The sequence below is a fragment of the Abramis brama genome (assembly GCF_963993115.1).
Source record: "Abramis brama genome assembly, chromosome: 22".
In the NCBI taxonomy this organism is placed as follows: Eukaryota; Metazoa; Chordata; class Actinopteri; order Cypriniformes; family Leuciscidae; genus Abramis; species Abramis brama.
The window spans coordinates 33,974,672-33,988,597 of NC_139984.1; the positions used below are offsets into that span (position 1 = coordinate 33,974,672).

General features: G+C 39.7%; 1 protein-coding gene across 1 annotated transcript in view; it reads right to left on the minus strand.

Annotated features, from left to right (window-relative positions):
- Positions 1-13,218, minus strand: part of LOC311073370 (alpha-2,8-sialyltransferase 8E-like) — a 28,547-nt gene extending 15,329 nt beyond the window's left edge. The window contains exons 1-3 of the mRNA XM_084099089.1: positions 13,079-13,218; positions 238-318; positions 68-154 (exon numbers count right to left, since the gene is read on the minus strand). Coding sequence (XP_083955215.1) covers positions 68-154; positions 238-318; positions 13,079-13,185 — 275 coding nt within the window. The 5' untranslated portion in view covers positions 13,186-13,218. The remainder of the gene's footprint in view (positions 1-67; positions 155-237; positions 319-13,078) is intronic.
- Positions 13,219-13,926: the final 708 nt, after the last annotated feature.

The following is a 13,926-nucleotide window of genomic DNA, read 5'->3' on the forward strand; positions in this document are numbered from 1 at the left end:
AAGGCAATAATTGACCTGATGACCTGCCAAATGCATAAGCATGAATGTAAAGATGATAAAGACACACCTGTTTAGCTCCCGCTCAGTTCTGTTTGATTTGTACGGGCAGCTCATGAAATCTGACAGCTCCTGCGTGAAGCTCTTGAGTTTTATACTGAGAGGGAAACAAAGGCATTTAATTAAATGGTCAGTTCTCTGAAATATCAGGATCGCTGGTTGATCTTCATTCTCACACACCTTTTGGCCGGTTTGATAACGGAAAACTTGCGTCTGAGTTTTGTGCAGCGCAGCTTCTGAAGCGCTTCTGTCATCGCATCTCTGAAAGAAAAAGAGCAAATGTCATTTTTTTGCTGCTCATAAACTATCCTCTAAATAATCAACATAATCAAAAGTGCCGATAACCCTGTTGCACACAATCTATTACATTCTTGTTGCGCCTGTAGGTTCAGTCTAATGGGTTCCCCCTCACTCTTAAAAATAAAGGTTTCAGCAAATATGCATATTTACTTTCAGCAAAGAACCCTATTCTTTTTAATTAACTTTTGGCTGCTATCAAGGGTTCTTAATGTTTCAATACCAGTTATTTTCTACAGAACTATAAGAGAATCAAAAGTTCTTTGGAAACTTTACAGGATTTCCTATGACACCAGACCCCTTTTTGTTTCTATTTGGGTCTTTTTTATTAATAATAAATAATCAATTTATTCACTCATTTTGCTCTTTTTGAGCATCGGCCTGAAAATTAAATTTCCAACTTAAACTGTCGTAAATCTTGAATGCTTAAGAGCACAGTTTGATTTTTTTTTTATTGAGATGACATTGGCAGATTATGTTGGAGAATTTCCTTGATTCATGTCTAAGTATGATGTAATGAAAATGACAAGCATGACAAAATGGGTCTGAGAAAGGATGAGAGAATGGAAAATAACCAGCTTGCATCAGCAATGCAAAGTGTCAAAAATACTGTATGAAACAGAGCACCATTGTGTGAGGTTTGACCAATAGAGAAGACATGTCTAACTGTGCCAAGGTCCCCAGGCGTGACAGAGGGGAAGAGATAGATTTGAGGGTGCCCATTGGGCACCTAGCGATAAGAAAAAGTATAAGACATGAACACTGGCCATTGTAACTTTAGATGTCCGGATGGCCAGCCGGCTTCTCACTTTGTTGCTTGTCAATAAAGTTAATTCTTCTGACCTGGAACCTCGACTCTGAGAAACTACTTTGAGACCTGAACCAAAAAGAACTATGAATTCGCCACAACATAATTGCCGAGCCGAGCCAGGAGGGACAAGGGGTCGAGGAGTGACCACGGTGGGCGTGCTGGCAGAGGCCTCACAAAACAAAGGTGCACCAAAAAATAAGGTAAGCAAATTTTGCTTATATTTGTTTTGTGCTGCCCCTGGTAAGCTAGCGCCCGGTTGGTGACTGCCTTAAACAAAAGACCCCACCAAAAAGAACCTAAAAGTGATAAAAGATAAGGAGGTAAAAGGAGGGTAAGGTTCCAGGTTTTGAGAAAAAGTGCATGCAGTAATTGTTTGTCTGTCCATACGCAGGAGATGCGTATTCCATTCGCATGAGGTGCATTGTACACGTGTGCGTCACGGTATTTTATGCGAAAAGTGCGTTTGCAAATTTATCTGTTTGTCTGTCCATACGCAGGAGATGCGTATTCCATTCGCATGAGGTGCATTGTACACGTGTGCGTCACGGTATTTTATGCGAAAAGTGCGTTTGCAAAATTATATGTTGTATTGTCCCTAAACGCAGAAGGTGCGTTCTAACGTGAGAGGCACGTTAATTGTGTACGTGAGAAGCGCGTGCCCCAAACGCAGAAGGTGCATTTTAACGTGAGAAGCACGTTATTTATATACGCGAGTGCGTATTCCATTCGCATGAGGTGCATTGTACACGTGTGCGTCACGGTATTTTATGCGAAAAGTGCGTTTGCAAATTTATCTGTTTGTCTGTCCATACGCAGGAGATGCGTATTCCATTCGCATGAGGTGCATTGTACACGTGTGCGTCACGGTATTTTATGCGAAAAGTGCGTTTGCAAAATTATATGTTGTATTGTCCCTAAACGCAGAAGGTGCGTTCTAACGTGAGAGGCACGTTAATTGTGTACGTGAGAAGCGCGTGCCCCAAACGCAGAAGGTGCGTTTTAACGTGAGAAGCACGTTATTTATATACGCGAGTGCGTATTCCATTCGCATGAGGTGCATTGTACACGTGTGCGTCACGGTATTTTATGCGAAAAGTGCGTTTGCAAATTTATCTGTTTGTCTGTCCATACGCAGGAGATGCGTATTCCATTCGCAGGAGATGCGTATTCCATTCGCATGAGGTGCATTGTACACGTGTGCGTCACGGTATTTTATGCGAAATGTGCGTTTGCAAAATTATATGTTGTATTGTCCACAACGCAGGAGGTGCGTTGTAACGAGAGAAGCACTTTATTGTTAGTCTTATCTGTTGTATTGTGTGCGCATGCGATCTGTTTTATGTGAGGAGAAAAGTGTGTGTGTTTGTCAAAGTGATTTTTTCATCTTAAAAATAAGGAGAAAGGTCATTTCGGAGAAAATTAGCAAAAGTGACAATAATAATAAAACCTTTTACTTATAATGTTTTTTCTAAAAACCCAAAGTGATAGAAATTAAAAGTTAGAAATGATATAGCCGTGTTTGAGCAGAATTCATAGAAAGGACGGAGACGCAGAGACAAAAGTGTTTTTAACTGAGCTCTGCGCTCTGCGTGAAATTACATTTGAGCCACTGTCCCGAAATTGTTACAAAGTACAAAACCTTGGCACCGCTCAGTGAGAAAAAAGGGAGTGAGAAAGCTGAGACAGACAAAGGCACATAAAATAAAACTCTCACAAGAAATAATTTTTGAATCAGTGTTATTAAAAGTTTAATGGATGATAAAACAAAAATTGATGACAGGAAAATAATTCGGATAGGGAAACAGCCCATATTGTCAAAAGTTTGATTGATTGACTTTGTCTTTTCATTTGCTACAAGAAAAATAGGAAAATATTAAATAAGTGTGTGTGTGTGCAGCTCTGTCTGTGTGTGTGTGTGTGTGTGTGTGGCTTTGAAGAGGGTTTGAGAGCGGTTTTGCGTGTAAGAGCAGCTCTGTGTGTGTGTGACGCTGAGTGTGTGTGTTTCAGAGCGACTCTGCGTGGGTGTGAGTGACTCTGTGCACGGCTGTGTGACAGTGTGTGTGAAATCCCGGGTGTATGAGTGTGCGTTATAACAGACTGAAAGCGTCTATGTTGATATAAAGAAATAAGGAGGGAGAGAAGTGATAGAGATTAGAGTTTTTTCACCTTTTGACACCTGAAGAAAAGTACTCATGTGGTCTAGAGTGAGAGATAATTATGAAGCAGAGGAGATTAGATTACAGAAAGAAAGAGAAGATGAAGATGATTGTCAAGGGGCATTAGAACTAACCAAAGGTATTAAGAATCACTTCTGGTTAGAAAAAGAGTTCATAGATAGTGAAGGACAGAGACAGGAGTTAACAGACCAAGGGAAGAATGAACTTTTGAAAAAATTGACAGGAATAACAAATTTGAACCAGGTTGAACGAAAGTGGCCCTTAGTGGATTGGCGTAATGTGATAAAAAAAAAACACGAGGGGCAATAGAGGGAGAAGAATTTTGAACAAAAAAGGAAGAAATGCTTTAATTGATTTATTTGAACCATTTGAATCAGACACTTGTAGCAAAGAAGAAATAAATATTTCAGTCATCATGTTGAACGGCCATGAAGTGAAGTTAACCCCGTCTCTCACTTATCTATGTAGGGCAGGAGAAGTAACTGCACGAGGACGGTGGTTTGAAAGGAACATTGTCTGGAGTTTCGAACTGGTGTGCCTGGGGGAGGACATCATTTGGAAACGAAATATACACAACCAGCTAGAAAAAGTGACGCCAAAGCCATTGTCTGAGTTATAAATACAAACCATTTTGAGGTATCTTCAAAAAACTAGACAGATACCAGAATGTTTAAACTTAACAGAAAACTGAGAACACAAAATTATAATTTGATTAATTGAATGAAGAAATAATTGAGACTTGCAGCAATGGCTTCGATGTCACAGCAACAAGAGACCCCTGTGGAGCAGATTATATCACAATATCCGATATGTAGAGACTCTATTAAAAACTTATCTGGGAAGTGGGAAAAAAAAGGACCAGAAAGTTAAACACTAAGTGGCCAGCAGAGGGAACATTTGATTTGGCTATGTGCAGGGAAATGGGAGCACTAATAAAGAATCACAAAGCCCAAGATAGAAGTAAAAAAAGAGTAGAGAAGAGAGAAAAAGAGCAGGAAGTGTTGAATCTTTTTAGAGACATGGGGATAAAATTAATTAAAGGAATTAGGGAGAAGATAGAAAATAAAAGTGATACAATGGCAACCCCACCCCCTTACCTACCCCCGTATGATTCAACTGGTAAACATCTGCCACTAGTGAATGCAACTTTAACAGTTCAAGGTAAAGTGGATTTTGAAGACGAGCCAACCGATGAAGCAAGAGGGGAGGGAGGAGAGGATGACGACAGAAAAGTGAGCCCTGGCCGCAGAGAAAGAAAAACTACAGACATCTTTGAAGTTTCAAAGTAAGATACACTGAACTATGCTGGAAGTCAAGACAGCAACCTAAGCATGAAACATCTGACCAGGGTAACCCCAGACCCCACCCTCTCCAATCCTTATCATCATGCAAGCAAAGCCCTACAAGAACTTGAAGAGAGACTGCAGAAGGAGATGGAAGCTGACTCTCAGCAATCCGAGCCTGAACAGGATGAAATAGAAAGAGACATACTCATCACTAAAGAACAAATCCAAAGAGAGACTGAATCCATGCGAAAAGCCCTAGAGGAAAACATGCAAAGAGAACATCAGAGACTTCAGAACTACACAAGAAACAGACCCCACTCAGCCATCCTTAACAAGGAATACAAGAATGTGTCAGGGACCCTGCTTTTGGAAGAACTCCCACAAAGCAAACCACACTGGATAAGAGGAGACAATTTGAGAAGAAGGTCAATGAGTGGAGCATATCTGCATGAAAACGGAAGAGACCAACTGAGAGAGGAACAAACACAGTGCCCCATCCTGATTAAAGGACATCAAGGACAGTACGTGCTGTGGGCGGGACAAGATCTGGAAGGACTGATAGCACGCCTACCTGACATACACGAAGGGGCGGGCAAATGGATTCGACTACTGGAAGAAGAGACAATGGGCAAGATACTAGCCATCGGAGACATCAAGGCCCTGCTGACAAAGTGTGTGGGAGGTGCAAGAACAAATGAAAATCCTTGCTGACCAGGACTTAACCAGGCAGTCGACTCTACAAGGATGGATGCCATACCACTCGACCATTATAGAACCACAATGTGGCAAACCCTCAGAGGACATTATCCCACCCAGATGGATCCAAAGTTATTAGAAGGGGAATCAATGGGCGAGGAAGAAAACCCAACCACCTACGTCCAGAGACAATCACGAAGATGGAAGCAAGAGCTGGAAAAAGACCCTGAACGAGATCCAGTGATAACAGTGCTGTTCAGGACTGCTATAATGGAAGCCATGCCACCCGCTGTAAGAGCCAAGCTGGAAGATGTAGTGGGACTGAATTCAAAGATGACAAGAAAGTTCTGTGACCATGTGACTCATGCAGTATAACAATACAGGAAGAGTGAACAGAAGCTGAAGAATCAAGAAAGAGAGCTTCAAAGAGGGCTGACCTAATTACAGCTGGATGACCTAGTCAACAAAAAGAAGAAAGTCCAAGCTACCATTAAAGATGTTGAAGATCAGTCTGCAGTGATGGCAGCGGTGAACATACCGAACCCAGCTGCACAAGCCATGCCGCAGGCACCAGCCCCTATGGGTCAGAGCACTTCCAACACCCCAGGAAATCAACAACAGCCAAGTGCACCAATTGTGATATACCTGCCTGAACAGCAAAACAACAGAAATGGAGCAATGCCAGGAAGAGGACGAGGAAGAGGAAGAGAATACAACAATCAACAAAGAACACAAGACATTCAAGGCATGTGTTGGGGGTGCAACGAGCCTGGAGTCTGGACATATCAAGAGAAACTGTTGTATTAACCCATGGCCCCAAAATGAACCGCTGCGTGACCAGATGTACCAACCATGGAAACAGACTAATCAGAACCAGCAGAACAGTTTAAAAAATCAAGTGTGCCAGAATCTGAGTTTCATTGTACAATGATATATGACCCCCCTTAGAAACCTCGAGATTAGAAAATGACTGATTAGAAAATGACTGGTTAGAAAAAAACAGGGGACAGAAAGTATATTTGAATTCAAATTATATAATCGTAGGACCAGAAGGGGCAGCATTGCAAATTGAAGAATGTGACTTTACTAAAACATGGTTTAGAGTAGACGATTCAATCCCACATGTCATGATACAGATGTGGGCCTGGTGAAGTCAGTCAATCCTGTTAGAATTAGAGTAAAATTAGGAATGAAGTTGCCAAGAAAACAATACCCATTGAAGTTAGAAGCAGTAGAAGGAATCAGAACAACAATTGAGGGATTGGTAAAAGCTGGTAAGAGTGTTAGTTGAAACTTATTGTAACGCCCATTCTACCAGTTGAAAAGGCCAATAAGTCAAAATGGAGATGAGTCGATGATTTAAGGGCAGTCAATGAGATAGTGGAAGATTGGCCGGCAGAAGTCCCAAATCCACATACGCTATTGAAAAAGTGTTCCACCTGCTGCTCATTATTTCACTGTAATTGATCTCTGTTCTGTAAACAATATACATACACTAGGATGCCCTAAGAATTTAAACACTCACCACTTGGTCTTGGACCAAGTCCTGAAGCTTGATTTGGAAGATTTAAGACTGGATAAAATACATTTTATATTTTTATATTGCATATTATAGCACCAAATTGGATAATGTTGCTCAAGGCTACCCACCATGCTATCAACAAGACTAATATTTTGAACAATGACATTTTGTTTTAACCCAAGCTAGATGTTTGACATACTCCATGTTACTGACATATCCTGATGTTACAATAAGGAGATTTACTGCAGCAAACTCAGCTAATTTTGTCCAGCTAGAGGGGGAGGGAACACCTCATGAATGTGTTTCTGCCTCTCTGGCCTTTACTCGTCTGAGACCAGATTTGGAATCAACACCAATTGTTGATGCAGACGTGGACTATTTTGTGGATGGCTCGTGTTTTAGAGACCATTTAGGCAATCATGCTGGTTTTGCTGTTGTACAAAGGGATGGAGATGATTTCAATTCTGTTGTGATGCAGCATTGTGAACAACCTTGCTCGGCACAATTGGCCGAATTAAAAGCACTTACTGAAGCTTGCCTGTTGGCTAAGAATAAAATAGCCAACATTTATACTGATTCTGCATATGCCAATGACGTATGTCATCTCTTTAGTGCAGTATGGCAACAAAGAGGATTCAAAAAGAGTGATGGAACCCCAATCCAACATGGGGACCAAATTACTAAACTAATCACAGCTATGAAGTTTCCAAACAAATTGGCCATTATCAAGTGTCAAGCTCATAAAAAAGGCAATGACTTTATGATCAAAGGTAAAAATGCGGCCGATATACAGGCTAAACAAGCCTCAAGATGTCAATTAGCAGTTATGGCACCGTCTGTTCTGACTACTGTCCCTACCTACTGTAGACAGCATTGCTCAAATGCAATCCAGAGCCTCTCGATCTGAAATACATATATGGCAGCAAAAGGGGGGGCGACAAGAGAGACACTAACAATATATGGAGATCACATGAAGGCCATATGATAGACCCCAACATTTTAATTCCAGATGCGCATGGTGTTGACCATTGCGCAAGGGGGGAGATTAGATTATTAGAAAAATAAAATTATTAGAAAAATAAAATTAGAAAAATAAAAAAGACAAAGAATCATAAAATTAATGTTAGAAAAGGAACAGCAACTCCAATAGGCTCTATCCCAGTTCAAGAAGGACCCTTTAAACATCTAGTGATGGATTATGTGGACATGATAAAATCAGTAAGAGGAAAAAGATACAGATACAGTTTTCGTAGACAGATTTAGCATATGGGTCGAAGCAGAACCCTCAGCAGACCAAGGAGCAGAAACTGATAAAATTTTAACCAAAGAATTCATCCCAAGAGTTGGCATACCATCTCAGATTAGCTCTGACAATCAACAGAACAATTAAGACTAAAATCAAGCAATGGATGCCTAAGGCCATCAGCTAAAATACACCAGCAAAATCATATGGCAAAACAGACAAGCTCTGAATTGGCTACTGGCAGAAAAAGGAGGGGCATGTGTGATGTTTGGAATTGACTGTTGCACCTTTATTCCGAATAATACAGCCCCTGATGGAGCTTTTACTAGGGCCATGAAGAAGCTGAAGGATCTGAGACAAGAAGTTGCTGAAAATGCGGGGAGAGACAGAGACGTTGGATACTGGTTTGACTCTATATTTGGGTCTTGGAAAGAATGGTTCATTCAGGTGGGAATAATAATAGCTGTGGCTGTTGTTATTTTTCTTTTGTTGTTCTGCTGTGTTGTGCGTTTTCTCAGATCCACGCTAGCCAATGTGGCCGCCAAACAGATGATTAATGTGTCAGTCAAGCCATCGGGAGTTGACATCGGGTGCACAAACACAAGAGTGCACCAAATTGGGCCAGACCTGGACGAGCTAGATGACTTCCTGTAAGGAGATCTGGTGAAGGAGTAAGGAATGGGGTACCTTGTTACTTTTGATTTCTAACAGTTTGATTCTGTTTTTGATAGAGAGGGAGGTAGTAACACTGTGTATTTTATTTTTGGGGTAAAATTAGACAGATCATTAGAACATGAATAGAGTAGGGAGTTAGTTAGAGGGCTTTTAATTGTTTCTCTGATTTTTATGAAGGACCCCTTCCTGAGTGTTTTTCCTTTTTCTTTTTACACTTATAATCCTGCTGAGAATATTTTTACATATAATCACACTAACAGTCACAAACATGAATATGTGAATGAGAGGGGACAATACAAGGTTTGAAGCAGGTCATTGCCCGTGGTACGAGGTAATGCAACCAGATATAAAGGGAAAAGATAATGTTTTTTACTATTTTTATCACTTACTAATCATTTTACTCTTATAACAGAGTACTTTTAATATTTTAGTTTTTTATGAATCAAAAGTGAAGTACGTGCATAAGACTACTGGTAGATGTTTCCATGGGGTAAACAGAGAAATTAATTACAAGCGCGGTCGCCAATTGCCGGACCAGCAAGGGCAGACTCAACTGGTGGTTTAAAAACCCGCTGTCTGCTCCAACACCAGATAGCGCCCAGGGCACCTCTGGCAACGATGGAGCGACCCAGATAGCACTCCAGGCCACCGGAAGCGCCTGTGCAGTTCCTCTGGCACCGTGGGATAATCCTAACTTTAAGTCTGTACACTGAGATATGTTGATTAAGCTGAAAACAATCTTAATTTTGAGTCTATACACTGAAAATGTTGATTATGCTGATAAATCAAATGTTTGAAGTAATCTATCCCTTCAAGACTGAAGATAGAAAAGGAAGGTGGGATCTTTTACTCCACCCTAGTCATGTGGGGGCGGAGATGTTTGGTCTCACTATTCCTCCGGGGTGTATCTTTGTGAGTGGGCTTATTGATAAAAGAGATGGATGGTCCATTTTTGACCATGATTGAAAGATAATGGAGAGAGAAGCCTGATCATGAAGATACATTCTGGGACAGAAATGAAGGTGGGACTAGGATTAGTCCCAAAGGGGGGATATGTTGGAGAATTTCCTTGATTCATGTCTAAGTATGATGCAATGAAAATGACAAGCATGACAAAATGGGTCTGAGAAAGGATGAGAGAATGGAAAATAACCAGCTTGCATCAGCAATGCAAAGTGTCAAAAATACTGTATGAAACAGAGCACCATTGTGTGAGGTTTGACCAATAGAGAAGACATGTCTAACTGTGCCAAGGTCCCCAGGCGTGACAGAGGGGAAGAGATAGATTTGAGGGTGCCCATTGGGCACCTAGCGATAAGAAAAAGTATAAGACATGAACACTGGCCATTGTAACTTTAGATGTCCGGATGGCCAGCCGGCTTCTCACTTTGTTGCTTGTCAATAAAGTTAATTCTTCTGACCTGGAACCTCGACTCTGAGAAACTACTTTGAGACCTGAACCAAAAAGAACTATGAATTCGCCACAACAATTATTGCTTAAGTGATTTTTTTTTTTAAATTTAAAGGGAATTTTATGTTTATTGTTATGAAAAATTCACAAAAATACTATTTAAATTTTTTATATGAAATATATATTTTCAAAAACACACATTTTACTCTAAAACTGTGAGAAAATCAAAGACATAAATCTAAAAAAGTTCCAAATTTGAGGTTGATAACCCATCTAAAAAAATAGCTTTCAGTGAGATTATGTTTGGCCGCAGTACCAAAAGTTTTCACTATGAGACTCCATGAACAACACAAGTGTGACTATTTAAATCAAATCAAATCAAATCAAATCAAGTATATTTGTATAGCGCTTTTCACAATACAGATTGTATCAAAGCAGCTTCACAGTATTAAATTAAAATAAAATAATACAACAAGGTTTGTTTCTAGTGGAATTTATTGATTGATAAAATAAAATTAAATATCCACAAAATATCCACAACTGAGCAAGCCAAAGGCAACAGTGACTATTTATTTCAGGACTATTTAACCTTTCCGAATCATGTCCATGATTTGTGTGTGTGTGTGTGTGTGTGTGTGTGTGTGTGTTCACATAGCAAGTGCCAAAACCTTTACCATTTACTTTTCTGTTTCTTCTTGATGCACAGGATGTGTGTGTATAAATAACAAATAGAGGAAGTGAAACTATGACTAGTTCTCAAAACCTTGTGATGAGTAATCACAGAAACAGAGTTTGCTTGTGCCAGTGACAGAGGGAAAAGGTTGGGGCTTTTGAACCAATTGAACCAATCATATTGAAGGTGACACGTTAGTCACTATAACCTTATTTGTTTTCTCGATTCTATAAAAACTGTTGTATCCGTGTTTTCTGGTGGGATTCTCAATGGAATTTGTTTGAGATCCTCCGGCCTTGCTTCTTGGGAGAGATTCCCTGAGAACTGCTCGGGAAGATCTCCTGGCCGTGATTAAAGCATTTAAAGGACATTTGCAGAAGTCTGTTTGTTGATTATTCCTGCGCAGGAATATTCCTAATTTAGGAAGCTAGTTTAGGAAGGAAGCTAGTTTAGGGGAACAAGTTAGTTAGGTGACTATTATTGAACAGGGACGTCGATTTGTAGATGAGACCCAGATAGTTAGGTTTAGGGAAAAATCTACCACACTACACTTAAGCCTTATTCGGACGGGACTAGTTTTCCAAACGACGTTTGAGTTACAATTCTTATCAACCTACGTCTGTGATTTCATGTACGGATTCGGACGGGACTAACATCTCCGTGTTTGTGCTGGTGCACTCCTTCTTAGCACTTGGTGCAGTTGTCATGCTGTAAACTATATACAAGTACATTTCAGGAATATAACTTAAAAACTGCCATTGAACACAATTTATGAAATTTGATCAAATGTATTTTGAAATTAAGTACTTTTAAAATTAAGCACTTTGAAATATAAAGTAAAACGTCCTAAGGTATTTAGTGTTTTGTAAACATTTGATAAAAATTGTAGTATAAAAAAACTAAACATACATTTATCATCATGATTTTATAGAACTGGGTTCTTATAATAAACCCACTTGAATAAAAAGTTTTAACTTTTTAACACGTTATGTAATTAAGTGCAGAAATTAAAGTAATCTTACCTGAAACTGATATTACAGTAGCCAGTCTTAACAGTTTACGTGATTTGGCTCTTCTTGTTGATTTCATTTTTTTATTTCTTCGCAGTGTACCGAACACATCTACATCCATTATCGGTGCGCAAAAAGCAGAAACTTGAATACCGGCGCGATAGCGAGAGATTGTACGGTAGTTCACGTTGACCAAAACACACAAGAAAAAACGTTTTGGAAAAAAACATTTTCGGCAATCACAGACATTCGCATTCGGACGGGATTAGATTTCTCTGAGGACCGCCGAGTTTGACGAAAAACAGTAGGTAATTTGCTCTGGAATTTTTACAGAGGTCGTGTGAGAAAAAGACAGACATGGCAGATTCGGACAGGATTAAAATCTCAAAGTACGTCTGTGAAACAGACATTTCTCTAACGTCCCCCTGTGAAACTAGTCCCGTCCGAATAGGGCTTTATTTACATGCATTTTTTCGCAACTCCAGTTTCATCCACACAAACATTCCATTTGAACAGAAAACAAGGTATTTGATACATTAGCACTCAGATCTACAAATAAATCAATACAAGAATTTATTTATTTTTTCCATCGCAAAATGTAATTATATTATTGCCAGGTCTTTTAATACACTACAAGTATGTCCAACTTCATGACTGGCAAATGTGAACTCCGCGATTAAACAACATCACAAAATGTAACTATATTATCGTACAGCTCTAATCTGATAAACGCTACAATAAGGCATTAAGATATTAAGATGTTACAAACATTTTCTGGAATGACTTTTGCTGAAATAGCCTACAGCACATGGTTCAAACCGCAGTAAACTGAAGGATTTCTTTGAAGCACTATAGAGTGAAACACCTTTATCTCTGATTCAGTCCTGAACAGCTCTACTCTCCTGCGTAACAAATCTAAAACATTTTTATTCTAATTAAAATTATAATGACGCTTCCATCTAAACTAATGACATTTAAATATCACTTGTGTGTTTCTAAGACTCTTCCGAAAACATTTTAACAACTTCATGACAGCATGCACAATATACTCTAGTTATCAGTTAGAATAAAAATAAAAATAAATTACTTATTACGACGCAAATCTTAAACTAGTCATAGACTTTAGGCTAATTAAAAACCAGCAATACAGAGCCCGATTTGAATTCATTTAAAAAAGCATTTATTGAATTAGAATGAAATATTGAGATAAAAGCGCTCACCTGGACGAGTGTGTGTCGGGTATGTAGTAAAACACCACACACACACCCTGAAAGATGACCAGGACCACCAGCAGTGTGAAGATCCACTGGAGAGACCCCGATGCCATCAGAGAGTTTGTGAGTGAGTGTGTGTGTGTGTGTGTGTGTGTGTGTGTGAGAGAGAGAGAGAGAGAGAGAGAGAGAGAGCGTGATTCAGGGGTTAAAGGCTATAAACACACACACACACGCGCGCAACTCGTCCCCGCCCCTCTTAAACTGGCTCTTCTCCTGTAAAATGGTCATAATGATTTTAAACCCGATATTGACTTGTAATTTGTGTTGTGCAATTTTCTCAAGGGAAGATTTTTTTTTGTAATGAGTTTGACTGTGGGATTGCCTTTGTCGAGAACGGTGTTTCGTAATCGATTCCAAATTAAAAGATTAGGATTCCAAAGAAAAAGATTACAAGCTTGTTTAATTGTCACACAGAGAGAGGAGATGTGGTCAACATTAACAGGGCGAAGGCCAGGCGTGCGACTCTCTTCCAGGGAATTTTCAAGCCGCAACGACAACTTGGCCTGACGAAAGCAAATGAATAAAGCTTGTTACGGGGAGCAATAATCACGGGCATGTTCGGATTTCTGTGAGAGAAAACACTCCAGCTGGTCAAGAAAGAATTCCCGGGAGAGGATTCCCGCCCTTACGGACGTCAGCGATTATGAAACATTTTGTGTCGTCAAGAAATAAAAAGAAAAAGAAAAAGAAAGAGTGTCGTCAAGAAAACTGATGCTCATTTGGAGACAAATTGTTATTGAGATTTGATGGAGAATGCGGGAATGTGTTTGGATGGCGACCACACCAGAGGACTC